The sequence below is a fragment of the Euprymna scolopes genome, chromosome 3 (assembly GCF_053919585.1).
Source record: "Euprymna scolopes isolate OS-2025 chromosome 3, ASM5391958v1, whole genome shotgun sequence".
NCBI classification, from domain to species: Eukaryota; Metazoa; Mollusca; class Cephalopoda; order Sepiida; family Sepiolidae; genus Euprymna; species Euprymna scolopes.
The window spans coordinates 66,921,379-66,937,447 of record NC_136484.1 but is presented as its reverse complement, the minus strand read 5'-3'; the positions used below and the strand labels follow the sequence as shown (position 1 = coordinate 66,937,447).

At 30.3% G+C, this 16,069-nt stretch overlaps 1 protein-coding gene across 1 annotated transcript in view; it reads right to left on the bottom strand.

Moving 5' to 3' along the window:
• The window catches only part of LOC145255844 (THO complex subunit 2-like), a 310,358-nt gene that overhangs the window by 242,637 nt on the left and 51,652 nt on the right, over positions 1-16,069 (bottom strand). Inside the window, exons 6-15 of the mRNA XM_080114588.1 lie at positions 12,782-12,915; positions 12,150-12,310; positions 10,305-10,397; positions 8,156-8,308; positions 6,291-6,463; positions 5,412-5,607; positions 3,931-4,091; positions 3,665-3,766; positions 2,133-2,217; positions 730-823 (exon numbers count right to left, since the gene is read on the bottom strand). Coding sequence (XP_079970714.1) covers positions 730-823; positions 2,133-2,217; positions 3,665-3,766; positions 3,931-4,091; positions 5,412-5,607; positions 6,291-6,463; positions 8,156-8,308; positions 10,305-10,397; positions 12,150-12,310; positions 12,782-12,915 — 1,352 coding nt within the window. The remainder of the gene's footprint in view (positions 1-729; positions 824-2,132; positions 2,218-3,664; positions 3,767-3,930; positions 4,092-5,411; positions 5,608-6,290; positions 6,464-8,155; positions 8,309-10,304; positions 10,398-12,149; positions 12,311-12,781; positions 12,916-16,069) is intronic.

Sequence of the window (16,069 nt, the reverse complement as noted above, 5' to 3'; positions counted from 1 at the left end):
TGTGGTAGCAGTTTTAATTGCACATTAAAACAATATCAAGCAATGCCATGATTTCTCTCATATTTTCCTTATTCTTATCCCCCCCCCCCCAAAAAAAAATTCTATAGTAATAAAAATGGCTACTGTTTAAAGTACTATTGATATAGAATGTAAAATTTAACGGTTTTAAAAACCAAAAACAAGTGCAAAAGTTTTTTAATAAATAAACATGATTCCCTAATTACTTATCCTTCCATCCAACTCTTATTTTGACTTTTCTAATATGCTTATCGTTGCTCTCTACTGACTCCTCCATCACTTTAACTCCTTTCCTACCTATCTATCCTTTCATCCACTTAGTTTTTCTATATATGCTTACCTTCTATTCTTTCAATGCCCTTGTCTTTGCCATTTCAACTCTTTTCTTATCACCCATATATGTTTGTATAAATACTTTGTTTTTACCTGTAGGTTGTCTTTTCTCTTGAGTAAGCCTTAATAAATATATTTCTTCACCCATGTCACCATGGTGGTTTTTATTTGTTTCATCCTCTTTTTCCATTTTAATTTTGCCAATACATTCTCTCAGACTTTTATAGTCACATTCTATCCCACATGTGTATTCTCAACCAAACAAATGAATAATAACTTATAGCAATTGCTTTTATATAAAAGACACCATTCAAAAAAAGAATGGCCATGTGAATATTGATGCATGAAAATATGGAGATGTGATTGTTTTAAGGATACAAGCTAAAACATCATATGATAAAGATGTTAAAAATTTAAGAGAGTCAACAACTGGAACAATGAAGTTGTCATATTTTTGAATCTGGGAGAGGACCTGAAAAGAACAAGAAGATATCTTGAAATTATTAAAAAAATCATACTTCAATTTAGTTTAAATTCTTTCAATAAAATACACATGTATAATTGCATAAAATAATTCATATAAATTTCTTTAATTTTATATTTTAAAAAGATGAAAAAAAAAAAAAAAACTAGAACAAAGGATTAGTCCACTAACATACTTCCTAATTTTCTGCGGAGCATTACCGGAAGTGGTGACAAGGTAAATCAGTTTCTCCACTTTTATTGTTCTTTCAGTATTTCTATTGTGAAGCAATTTATTTAAATAAAATATAAGAAAAAGACATTATTGAAAAGTATATAATAAAAATTAACAAAATTATACAGATAAAAATAACACAGTTAGTCTTTATCTGCACTTTTAATAACAAAATTGTAAAAAAAAAAAATAAGAAATATGTTTATGAAATTATAAAAATTTTTTTTTAGATAATTTTAAAAATAGAAATGTTTCCATTTGAATTTATATAATAAATATGTGTTTATGGAAGTATAAAAATAACAAATGAAATTATTGAAATCAAAATAACAAAATTTTAAGTATCATAAAAAAAAACATATTCAATACATAATAAAAGTAAAATAAATTAAAGGAACTAATTTGCTTTACTTCCGGTAGTGTTCCACAGAAATAAAATCAAAATTACAAGTTTAAACAGCTGAATATATCAAATTCTCCTATTATAAAGCATACCATATTTTATTCAAAGTTATTTAACTGTTGCATTTGAATTGAAATTAATAGTTCTTGTCCAGAATTCCCCATGTTAAAAAAAGACAAAAAAAAAAACCTGCATGATGCTATTGCCTGTAACGAAATGAAAATATATTCCAAAAAATTGCATAAATCGATTAAATAATTTTATTTCTAAAAGAAAATAATATTTTATGAGTAACAGAAGAGTGACTGTTTTGACCGCCATTTTGAAAACAATCTAAAAATAATAAAAATAAAGGGAGATAACAATAATTCAAATTTGAGATCTGTTGTAATGCCTACAAATTCCCATCAATCACTTAGAAATGCTATTTTCTATAAAAATCAAACTACTTGATCAATTTACATAATTTTTAGAAGATGATATTTTTGTTTTGTCATAGGTATGTACATCGTAGAGATCTTTCTTTATTTTTTTAATATCGTGAATTCTTAACAAGAAGCAAATTAATTTATAAAAAAAAAAATCTTTATATTCATTTTTTTTTATATTAGACATTTACATCAGAATTCCAAATTTTATTTTCATAAATTTGATAGTTATAAATATAGTTATCGTACTCACATATTCAAATAAAACACCAGGGTTACTGTGGCTGAGCTTGCCTAACTGTCTTCCAGATGGTTTCACATTTTCCTTAGAAAGTCGCCTTAATAGGAAGAAGAAAAAAATCTATAACAACATATATAATTTCAAAACCGAATTATTTTTATCTACTCCAGACACAAAGTACAAAGTTATTTTATTTTTTAGTGCAAATTTAATTAAATTTTACCAACATAAAAAACAACAATGACACTTTTTGCTGCAACCGTTGATATTTACGCATTAATTTTAACAAAATAAGCATGTCTTCTGTGCAGAGAGATGAGCAAAACATGTTGCCAAAATCATGTGAATTTAAATAAGACCATACAATTGACATACAATATCTCAAGATTTCGTAGGTTGTGTAGCAGTGATTTCGTTGGTTTTGTCAGTTTCATGGTATATCGACTATTTTGGGACTATTCTTTACAAAAGAATACCTATTAATGTATATGGATTATTTTTAGAAAAAGTGGTTATTTTTACCCATAGCTTAGAGGATAAAATTGTGAATTAATACTAACCTTGTTAGTATGCAATTTAACACAATAGATCTGATAGGTTTAGAACTGTATATAATCAATTCTATAGTCTGTGAGAGTATTCAAGAGATCCATTCCTGAATAAAGAATGTAAATTTCAATATCAGCATCAGAATGGCCATTTTCTCTCCAAAGTTGGTTTGATCTGACATGAACGTGTAACTGACTCTTTGGGGGTGCTTTACTTCAACAGGCTCTCTTGCAAATAAGGCAGACAAAAGAATTTTCGATGGAATTGAAAGTGATTTAGTTTCTGTAAATTTTCATGCCTTATGTCTGCTTTACAGACTTTATCAAACAATTTTCTTCTAGTCCATTGGGGGAGGACATTGTTATACTTATTTTGACAGTACAAAACTTGCCTTAGATAAAAGGGCTCTCTCACATATGTTGCAGATGGGCTCAGATCGATAATTTTTCAGTATAATTTTTGTTTTCTAAAAATCTGGTTGAGTGAGGAATGTTTAAACCTCTGATCACATACAAACTCATATGTGTACATGGAAATGAATTGGAAAAGCAGAAAGATTTATAAAAAAAAAAAAAAAAAAAAAAAAAAAAAAAAAGGTACATTTCTTTAGAAATTTGAAATCTTAAAATTTTTTTACTTTGATTTCTTTGTTATAAGACATCCTTTCTTTTTATCTAGCTCTACACTTTGATATTTTTCAAAATTTCTTCATACATGTATAATACATAAAAGGAGAAAATATATTGATATATATGTTACGTTATAATGAGAAGATGAACATATTGATTGCAAGTGCTTTTATTCACTACAAGATCTTTTTTTAGCAACATTAAAAGCTATTAGTTCAGTCTTATATCTGAAATCCAATTTTAAAGTCATTTTAAAAAGAGACAGAATGTCTTTGAAGAAAAATACTACACAGCAATAATTTCATTTTTCACATAAAAATTCAAAATATTTTTAATTGAAAGAGAAATATATATGTGAAAACTTACTTCATAATATACTTGGCTCTCTCTAAACAGCTGACCTTAGCATGAATCATCCGGGCATGTGCAGTATAAGTTTCATTTTTCCAGTGCCCATACAAACGATATCTAAAATCAAAAGTTAAGCAGAATAATAAACCATTTAGAAAAACTTTTGTAAATTGAGATAGTTAACAAAAATGTCTCAAATCAAAATTGTAAATTGACCTAGATAAAAAGTGTCTCCAAAGAGACATAACAGCAACAGAAAAAGTAAATAAAACTTTATTTACCTAAGTTCATAAGGAAACAGTTTAAGCAGACTCCACAGTTCTTCTGACAGGCAGCAGTTGCAAGGCAGCAGTGTTAAACTAGGCAACAACACTTCGTCTAATATAGTGAGAAATCCATAAAAGGCTATTTCATCGTCAGGACTAATTGCATTATCTTGGCGCTATCAATGATAATAAAAATACATAATTTTAGTAAATGAATATTTTAATGGTTGATTTTACATTCACTATTTAATAATTAATATATGTAAATAATTACAGACAAAAATGATTTTTCTATGAAATGTATATTTGTTAAATACTAAAAGAAAATATATTTAAAAATTGCATTATTCCGGTACTACTAATAATGTAAATATATATATATATATATATATATATATATATATATATATATATTATACACACACACACACATTTTTGTTAATATCTATCATATATTATGCTTGCCACATATTTTAAATCTTGTTCATTTGGCTTTTTTTTGTATACTAGTAGACCGTCTGGTGTTACCTGGCCGTAAAACACACTTAACTATGATATTTTCATTTGAGCAGACTTTGTATTTATTATTATTATAGAGCCAATTCTCTATTGATTATTATATTGTACCCAATATATAGTAATGTCCACTAGGCGTAGTCAGGTTGTAAAGTATGATTAAATATATTTTAATTCATTAAGAGTTTGTATTAATTATTATAGAGCCAACACTTATTATATTGTATATATAGTAGTGATTTCAAAAGTTAAATAAAAAAAAAAAAATGACTTGGGTGCAAGCAGTTAGAATAAACATATCTCTCCAGCCTTATTCATTACCGTCTGACCTAAATCCATACCTATACAAAAACTGAAATAAAATAACGTTGTTAAAGATATAAATATAACACGTTTACTTGACTTATGTCTGTCAAGTTCCAATTTTAAAAATTTTAGCAGCTATTTTTACAGACAAAAAATGAAATTGAATTTTGTCCACAGGTTCAAATTCTATATATATCAAGTTTCAAGCCTGTAGGCCAAAGATTGACAGAGGAGTTTCGTAGAGATCGTTCCTCATACTGACAGATAAGGTCACTTTAAAGTGGAATTACGAAAAACAAACAAACAAAGAACCAACATCCCTGGTAGAAACAGAATCAATTTCAAACAGAAAATTGAAAAAAGGGTCTATATTCTGTAAAATGGGTTTTATTTTATATTCAGTTTAACATAATCTTTAAATAGACATAAATGTATAATCCTGTATGTAACGTAGTGCAAAGTTACATAACATTACTTCTTTCTTATGAGTACATGTCAGATTTGGACTGGTTAACAAACAAGACTTAACAGGGCAATTTCTCTAGAAGAAAAACTCTTGACACTAGGCCTTCCCTGCTTATCTCAGCATTACATTTGGTTTTCTTGTCTTTCAAGAAAGGATGCCAATCAATCATATGAAAAAAAAAAGATTAAATATAAAAAAGGCTGCATACCTTCAGCATAAAACTTTTACCAATTCTGATAAATTTCACCAAAAGAACAACATCATAAGAAGCATGTGGTCCAAGGTAACACATCATTGGAAAGATTTGAGAATGCAGTTGTAGGAAAGAATGAACTTTTTCTAACTCATCTTCATCTTTGCTTGTTGCCTTTCTCTTTAGCACACCTGCTGGGAAACCAGTATTCCTATAAAAAAAAAATTATCTACTTAAAAAGATGATAAAAATTGCATTTATAAAATTTTAAGAGAATGTCCTTTTTTATAAATTTGTAACTTTAAATTTGTATGTCCCAGTGTCAGTATCTGCAAGATACTGTCATACTATGTCAAATTGTTGTAAAAATATCAATGAATGACTACAACTACATCTGAATACCTATAATAAGTTTAATCATTTGTAAATTCCTTTCTCATCTTCATTCATTAATAAATATATCACTTAAAACAGTAAACTGTTTGAAAGAATCACAATTTATTGTGGATACATTAACTGTTATGATCACTAAGCAAATTACTTTTTTCCCATTCAAAAGAGAGTGGAAGGAGCAGGGAAAAGAGAAGGAGAGAGAAAGAAAGAAAAAGAGAGGAGAAAAGGGAAGGAAGAGAGGAAGGTAGAGAGAGAAGAGATAAGGTAATGTAACTTCTTTTTTGATTTTCTCTATTCACAAGAGATAAATCTGGCTAGTTTATAAAAACTAGCCAGATTTATCTACTATGAATCTAAAACAATGTGTATTAGAATAAAACTGAAATGTGACTTCAGATGTTTTTTAAAATGTGAAGAGAGTGAAAATGCAGATTAACTGTTCACGTACAAGAGATTTACACGTTTTTGTATGGAAATAAATGTTAGGTTTGTTATTCTTACTCTCTGTATATAGGTTCAATGAGGGCATGGATCAAGGCACACATAGCCTGGGCAGTGGCTGGATGGGAAGTCACAAAGAAATCAGGAAGTCTGTCCATGATGGCCTTGGCATGCTGCCAATCTCCAACTTTCAACAAGGCTTTACATAAGCCAAGTTTCTGATTACTGTCTTGCTGGAAATCAAAACAAGAAAAAAGAAAAACAAATATTTCAAAAAGTAAAATTCTTTTAGAAAAACCAAACAAACAAAGGACATAAATAATTCTAATTATTTTAGTCTTATAAGTATTTTTTTTATTGAATACCAAATTTCTGATTTAATAATGTACAAACTTTAGAAAAATTACTTTTGGAGAATAATTAAAGCAACTGATTGAGTACAGAAGTATTCACATAATTAAATTGGCACATCCATCTGTGCATCTACTCCTAAAGTCTTTGATACAACAAATACATGTAAAAAAAAAATTGTAAATCTAATCCTGTATGTTGCATATTTGTACTTTGCAGATCAATTTTTATATAGTTTTTATGGATATTAAAGTGAAGTCAGTTTTTATTAAGATGCATCTAATGTTGTCTAAGCTATCACCAGGTAAATACTTTTTTTTTTTTTTTTACAAGAGTGTCGCTACTTATCAAAGCCTGAATGCCACTCAAAGGAAAGAGTTAATGAGTGTACAGTGATAACTGAGAAAATGGCATAATGATCGTTAATGGTGGAAATTGGGTTGAATGATTTAAGAGGATGGTTCAACAAGAACCTGTTTAGATTGGACTTGAAGATAACCATGCTTTAGTTAGCTGAAAAACAGGCCAGTGGAACACAGTTTCACAGGCTGGCAGGTCTAAGAAAGAAGCTTTGTTCATAAAAGCTCAGTTTAGATTTACGTATGGATAGAGAGTGAGGGGAAACGTGACAGTGTTGTAGCTAGAAAAGTGCTTTTTGTGAAAGTTTAGCAAAGGAAGAGCATAGATTAAAGCTGATGAAAATAATGATAGAGAAGAGACAGGCTCACAATGTCTCTTCTGTGGGGAAAACGTTGCAGAGAAGAGAAAAGGGCATCATTTACTAGGTTTTGAAGCCAGTTTTGAACTCAAGGCAGGATAAGATGCTTTAAGCAGCTTATTCCTAGATGTGACAACGTATTGCATTTTAGGATGTATTTGGCTCTTATACCGGTAGAGGATTGTGTAGAGAGTGATATAACTTCTAGAGCAGGAGAATGATTCAAGCATTTCTCCAACGACAACAGATTTAATGCACATCTTCCATCTCAGAACAGAAGTGAAGGTCAGTCCCAAAAAGTTGTTGAAACAGGGTGCTTCTTTGTGACAATCGGAGCCATTGAAATGTTCTGGCTAATGTAGAGTAAAGGGAATTATCTCCAATAACTTTCCTTATGATTAACCTAAAGACAGAACTATAATTCTGTCCCATCTATAGTTCCATTAGTATTGCACACATTATATATGTGTGTGTGTGTGTGTGTGTTGGGCCCGTGAAGGATAGAGTAACTTCTGTAAGAAATCTTAAGAGGGCTAAATCTAATATACAGAGTAAGAATAAAAGCTAAGAAACAAAATTCCAGCCATTTCTCATAATTTAATCTCACCAAGATCAGTAAGATTCTTCAGATGAGGTAACCTTACATTAAAACATGTAAAACATATTTAAACAAGTCTTACCATTAAAGATTTTACTTGAAGTAAAGTCGTTAAAACAGGTTTTGTATCTTCAAATGTCAAAATAATTGCTATAAGCTAATTGAAAAGATATATCATTTACACTTAAATCTCATCAATAATAAATTATGCCTTATATAATAAAAAAATATTTGTAAATAGAAAAAACAAATCCTTACCAAATTAATTTTTGTTTCATTGTCATTTTCTTTATCTTTATTTTCATTTGCTTTGTCAGATACACAAACAATATTCAGCTTCCGGGCAAGCTGTTTAGCTTCCAGCAACTCTCTTTGGTGATATTCAATAATGCTCGTATCAACCGGACATAACTAAAAGGAAAAAAGAAAATATTCAATTTTATTTAGAAATAAATCATTTTTTTGACACTGGAATAGTTTCATATAAAAATATAGAAAGTACAAAATATTAACTGAAAATATTCATATTTATAATACATGATAGCAGAACTTGAAATTTGAATTGCTAAATAATAAATTGTTTTTCTAATAAATGAAGTATAATTAAATCTATATATATAAAAGGCAAAATGTGTGTGATCATTTTATGTATGTCTCGCAAAGGCTTTTATCGACGCAATTCTCGAGGGGCTTACTATGTCTTAAAACTTCTTATATACCGTCTAAATCATGATATCGAGGATTTGTGAACGCATGTCGCGTATAGATTTATTTAAATCGACTTTTATAAAAATCGCGCTATTTCGCTGTGTCGCCTGCTTGTTCGACTTTTAAGTACAAATAAAGTGAAACTAAATTGAAACGTTGCATGTTCGCAGCTTTCACGTCGGAACGTCCAGAAAGCAATCAACTTTTGATCAATGTGGACTTTCTCCTTATATCAGACAATTGCTATTCAATTTGGACATCCCCCTTTAAATGTGGAGCTTATTCCCCCCCCCCATCATCTTGGGGAAGCGAAAACTGCCCTGCATTGAAACAAAGTAAACAAACCCCAAAAAGCTGTCTTGCATTAAATAAAATACTGCCACGTCATCGTAATGCTTCTGTGATGACCTCATTTAGCGGCTACCTGTCAATCAAACCTCTTTAACTCGCTTTATAACTCTTAACTTAACACGCTAACTAATTTCTCTCACTTGTGGCCGAGATGGTTAAGTGGTTGGCTTTTGTTTCCACCTCCGCGTCAAGGCTTCGGGGTTCAATCCTAACTTCCTACTAAAACTTTTTTTTTTTTTCTAAACACACACACACCGCCAAACACCCGGGCAACGCCGGGTACCCCCTGCTAGTTATTTTTTATAAAATAAAAAAATGCATAAAAAGATCCAAATATCGCCAGTGTTGTTACAATATCAGAATTTTAACTCGGATTTGGTACTTGCATAAAAAAAAAAAATGATCGCAATGCTACATTTGATAGGAAAAACATCATATGACACCATTGGTATCAGTTGCACGTTGCAGACCTTGAAGTCAGATAGAAAGTAAAAAGTAAACAGAAAGAAGAGAAAAAGTGAAGTGAGCATAGTGCCAAAGCTAGGTAAAAATCTATTCAGGAGAAAGGGAATACAGATCAAAGGATTTGATATGTAACAGGAACAAACAAAAGAAAAGGAAATCACAAACAATTTGAACAGAATGCTATTAAATGCATAATATATTATTTTGACAGATTTTTCATGTTAGACCAAAATAGCAATACAACTGAGAAATTGATATTTATTTCTGTTTTCTCCTTTTTATCATTTCAGTTTCATTTCAAAAATAATTATTTCAGCAGAGAAGATTATTAAAATGGAGACAACTTTCAATAATCACCGAAAAAAGCTCAAAATGTAAGAAAGATAATGCCCACTTTAATTTAAAGATAAAAAATACGAGTTATCTCTTTTATATTTTCAGTTTTTACTTCACGATTATTTACATATTATTTAGACATTTTTTAAAACTATAATGACAACAATGACTCCTGGACTCTACTGAGTAGATACATCTACTTTTATATGCATTAAATATACTTTTTCTCATAACATAATGAAAAATATCAAAGTATTGATACTTTTAAACAAGCTAGTTCAAAGTGATATTTCTGATTAAATCAATTTCAGCTAAAAGTGAAGTGACCTTTCATTTACAATCAGTTAAAAAATACACATGATGCATTGGAATTTAAATAGTTTGGATATGCAACATGTTTTGAAATTCTGAAGAAAAGTTTGCTGGATTACAATTTTTCCTTATCCCCCCCCCCCACCCCCGCCACTCAGTATGGAATTACATCCAAGCATTTTTTTGGGGGGCAAGATTTTTATTGAATGAACAATAAATGTAATCAAACACTTACATGTGAGTATAAATCCTCCAATTCAATGAGACCATGTTTCAACAACAAAGCAGCGACTTGGTACAACGACACTGGAGTATCTTCAGCGGCTGACTAAAAAAAAAAAATATCAAAAACATTTCATAAAGTAAAAGAATTTTGGAATACATAATAATTTGTATTGCTTGAATGATTCATTTTATAAAGAAAAAAATCTCTTTGAAATGCTTAATAAAAGGTTTAAAGTACAATAATGGAACCATACTATTCATGGAATAATATAAATTTATTAAAAAAAAATTTAATAGAAAATAATGAAAAAAGTTTTAATTCATCCATCCATCCAGTGTGGCTGCAGCCAAGATTGAACTCACTACACGAGTTTGTAGTGTAATTCAAATCTTGTTGGTAACTGAATACTTGATGCTTCACCAGGGCTATCAAGGGATTTTTATCATGACGCCATCACTAGATGGGGTGCCTATTAATTCATAAATATGATAAAAATACTTAAATGAATGACTATTTGAAAATACCAGGTGACAATGAGACATGAAATTTGTTCATTGATAAGTTTAATCATGAATTAAGGGCTCAACACATATTCAAATTCCTATCAAGTTGTTGCGTTTTTTTTCTCCTACCTACAGACTTGGTCTCTTCAAAGCTAAAGTTAACAGGCATCTCCTGTCTTTGCGATAATCATCCCTTGCTAGCTTCTTACATCAAGTAGTTTCACGCCTTGTCTGGAGCAATTTCCATAAAAAAACATATCTGCGCCATCGTGTGCAAGCCAGATGACATACTAAACTCATTCAGTGACATAGGAAGGTTGAGTGAAGAGAAAGAAATCATGTTCTATCATACTTGAAACAAGCATATGAACCAGTTGCCATAAATTTTCAAGCGGAAGGAAAATATACTTGAGAAATGTATGAATGCATCTCTCATCTTTCTAGCTATGAGTGCAATGCAAGGTAGACTAGACTCAAATCTTCTTGTCATCTTGGATATCTCTTCTACTACTGAACTGAGTTTCACTATAAACTCTTCATCACACATGCATTTTAGAAAGTATTCATTATTTCTAATTTGTCAGTAACAAATATATTGCAGATCAAAAAAAAAAAAAAAACTTAAAGAAACAGTCAAAATAAAATATTCCCTTATATTACTTGTTTTGATTGGACTATTGTTCTCATCTTGAGTGTTATTTGTGCAACGTTTCGGTCTGTGTAACCATTGACCTTCATCAGACATGTCGGTCACTATCTTGGAAAAGAAAGGAGAAAAGTTACTGGCTCCATAGATGGTTTTGTATTCTTGGAGTTGTTTTTGTTTTTTTTGCCATGGTTACGAAACCATTTATGGAGCCAGTAACTTTTCTTCTTTCTTTTCCAAGATAACACCCAACATGCCTGACAAAGGTCAAAGGCCAAACTGATCGAAGAATTGCAAAAATAACATTCAAGATGAGAATAATAGTCCGATCAAAACAAATAATATAAACAATTAGCATCCATCTAATAAATTCAGAATTGTAAAATATTCCAATTTCTAAACGAATAGCTTCTCTCATAATCCACCAGAGAAAATGTGACCCATTGGTTCACCCATTGAGCTCAGATTAGATTTAGAGTGTATGAATTAGGAAATGAGGATTTACAAAGTCAAATACAAAAAAATCAGAAATTAATCCCTTCTGCCTTTTCTACCCCATCTCTAGATATATATTAAATAGTATTATTACTTGATAAGACAAACTTTAGGCAACAAATATTCATCAATTCAGTTTTAGTGTAAGATGTCAAATTTAAAAATATAAGTTTTATTAAGCTAAACAGAAAAAATAAAATTGTTAATTACCTGATAAAAATGAAATTTGAATCCCAGCACGTGGCATAGAGTCTTTTGCTCACTCATATAAGCCCGGAACAAAGAGATATAAAAGTGTTCATATTCTGGACGGCATTCAAAAGATTCCAACAAAATATCAAGAACTCTATTGGGATCAAGATCAAAACAACCTGAAATTTTAGATTGAAAAATTCTTTTTCAAATTATTTACAATAATGAAAATATTAGAAAATTTGGAAAACATTACATATTTTTAAAAAATTTGCAAATTTTAACTCAAAAAATTCATAAGATTGGAAAATTTTTAACTCTTAAAAATTTAGTTTGTCAATTTTATAACACTAAATTTGATTTGTTTTCCTTTCATGAAAATAATGTAAAATGTTTTGTACAGTACAACTCCGAGATACGCCATTAAAAATTAACAAAATACAGTACATCGTAAGGCGGGGCAAATACTGTAACCAGGGGCTAGAAAAACATTGTATTCCACATCGTTACCGAAACAAAAAACAAAAAAATCCCGGGATTCTACTGTATTACATAAAATATTGACAATTTTGAGCCCTAAGAGTTTATTGTTAAGACATTTGTAATACAGGCAAAAATAATTTACAATATTTTTTTCCTCCAAAACTTACCAATAAGCGACTTGATGCTTTCCAAAACCTGTGAGAATGAAATACTCTCGGAAAGGTCCTGATTAAGTTCACTCATTAATTTTGCATAACCTTCATTTTCTTCTCGAAGAAGATTAAACTTCTGTTGTTTGTAACTGAAAAAAAAAAATTAATGAATAACAAGTAAGAAAACTAAGGTATAGAACACAGACAAATCCAATATTTTCAAACTAGGCCATGTATTTATGAAGTCAAATTTTTTCTTGCTCTGATGTTGATATTAAAACCCAACTTTTTCTATTTAAAAATTATTACAAACATTTTTTATATACTCAGTCATGGATATGCAAGAGACTACATGAACGTTAACTAATTTGCATATTTTTTTGAAAAACAAGTTAATTACTTATTCATGGTTCATTTCACTATTACACTGAATTCTTTTATGCAGTTTCTACATTTTCGAAATCATTACTACATATTAGGTACAATATAATAATCAATAGAGAACTAGCTCTAGAATACAAAATCAGCATTAAAATATAATATTTAAGCATATTTTCTGACCAAGCAAAACATTTAATATTTTAGTGTTATTCAAGCTAGATTGGTTTCACTTGTCTGTCAACAACTTTCTGATTTATTTAATAGTTGACAATAGTTATTAGACTTATTAATGTATACAATTAGTTGAATATAAGCCATATTTAAACTGAAAAAGAGTAAAAACAAAAATTCTCTGTAGAAATGATGAAATATGATCAGTAGAAAAATGAGATGGAAATTTATGAATTTCATCATATTTAGTTTAAATTCTGTTTTACTGACATGGATGGCGTTTAGAAATTATCTTCTTAACTTATCTCTGGCCAGGTTTTTATACCTCTTTCTCTCAAATAAGTCCTTATACATTCCTCTCATGTTGTCATATGCCAACTGACTGCTACTTCAAATAGACATTATTAGATAGTGTAAATTAGTGTTGGGACGATTAATCAAAATTGGTATTGGAAAAATTTGCGCTTATTTTACGATACCAAAACGATTCCTTTAAATATCTTTTTTTATTATATTTTAGTTTAAGAAAAATCTTCCACTGCTGGTAGTAATAATAAAATAAATATTTATTGATTTAAACTTCCAGTAAAACTAAAATCTATAGATCTCCTCATCACAAGTGTTTTTATGTTTGATAAAATCTATACACATTTAAGATGTCTTTTTTTTATTGTAATTGGAACAAAATAGCCATTTTATAATTAAATATTTAGAGATTTATAAAGAATTGTATCGGAATTGGGAATTTAGTATGGAATCGGGAAAAATACTGGAATCGTGTCATCACTAGTGTAAATTGATTCATTCAAAATATTATGCTTATGATTGGATTAACATAATTTACAATTTTCATTTGTAAAAAAAAAACTTAAATGAATTTATTTTCAACCTTGGTCAGAGAGCTGCTATCATCAAGTGTTGATTGATTGATTGATTGATTGGTTTTACGGCATATCAACCTATGTGGTCATTTAATGCCGGAGTCCTTTTTTTTTTTTTTTTTTAACTTTTTTTATTGGGAGGGGGGGAATGACTTTTTCAGCCTTTCCTCCCTTTTTTTATAAAATTGAACTAAGAAATTAAATGTTGTATTTATACATGGATGTGTATATTTGGATGACTTTAAATTTCCTTAAATTTTCTTATATAAATTTACTTTCCTTAGGTATGCTAGAATATTTGCTGAGTTGACCTTTTCAAAAAGGTCTTCCATATTGCTTTCTGTATAATATAATTTTCTAGTTGGGGCAAGGTCATCACACCCAACTAGGATATGTTTTACTGTGAGTGTCTCCTGGCATGGGATGCACTCTGGTGCCGATTCTCCATTTAGTATATAAGAATGAGTAAAGTTGGTGTGCCCTATGCGCAGCCGAGTCAGTATCACATCTTCTCGGCGTGATCTCTTGATGTCCGGACATCGTTCCTTAAGTTCAGGTTTGATTGAGTATAATTTGTTGCCCTCTTGCTGACTCCACCGCAGTTGCCATTTTTCCTGTATGTATGCTTTTATCTGGGGTCTAAGATCAGTATGTGGAATCTTAAAATTGTCAGTTGGAAGGTGAGAAGATCTTTTTGCAGCTGTATCTGCCCTGTCATTGCCTTTGATCCCCACATGGCTGGGGATCCAGACAAGAATAATGTTTTTAGTAGTTGAAAGGATATTGATTTTTTCTATTAATTTTGTTGTTAGTGGATTTTCTTGTTTTTGATTTTGTATAGATAATAGGACTGATAGAGAATCTGTGAGAATGATGAAGTTTTTGGTGGTTTCCTCTGAAATTATGTTGAGTGCTAGATCGATAGCTATAGTCTCTGCAGTGAATATAGATGCTTCATTTTGAAGGTTTCTCTTCATTGTGGTTTTATGGTACGTTGCTGCACATCCAGTGTGATTGTTGCTTTTAGACCCGTCTGTGTAGATAAAGGTGTAGTCTGAATATTGTAATTTTAAATGTTGAAGTTCGTCGTGGTATTCAATAGGGTTTGTGGTAGATTTGGACTTTTTGTTTAGGTTGAGTTTTATTTCAACTTGTTTCATGGTCCATGGGGGTGTTTTAGGCAGTATGAAGTTGTGAATGCTGGAGATTGGAATTTTCGATTCTTCAATGCTTTCCTTCATTTGGAGCCCGAACGTTTTGATAGTTTTTCTTCTCATGTTAAAGAGTTCTTCATATTTAGGATAGAAGGTACATTGGTATGCAGGGTTGTTTGGGCAAGACTTCAGTTTCAGTAAATATTGAAGGGCTAACTTTTCTCGCCTTAGATCTAGTGGGGGTTCGTGTGCTTCCGTGTATAGACTGTTCACGGGGGAAGTTCTGTATGCTCCTAGGGCCAATCTTAGGCCAGTATGGTGAATAGGGTCTAGGCTTTTTATATATGATGTTCGGGTTGATCCATATATGAAACAACCGTAGTCTAGCTTTGAGCGGACTAGTGCTCTGTAAAGTTTAAGGAGTGTTTCCCTATCTGCACCCCAATCGGTATGTGCTACCACTCTCAAAAGATTTACAGCTTTGTTACATTTTTTTTTCAGATAGTTTATGTGTGGGATGAATGTTAACTTTTTGTCAAATAAAATCCCTAAGAATTTGTACTGGTCAGTAACTGGTATGGGCATTCCTTCCATGGTTAGGACAGGATCATTATGCATGTTCTTTAGTTTGCAGAAATGCATGCATTTCGTTTTTCTTTTGGAGAATCTAAATCCATTCTCTTCTGTCCATCTCATTACTTTGTTTAAGCACAATT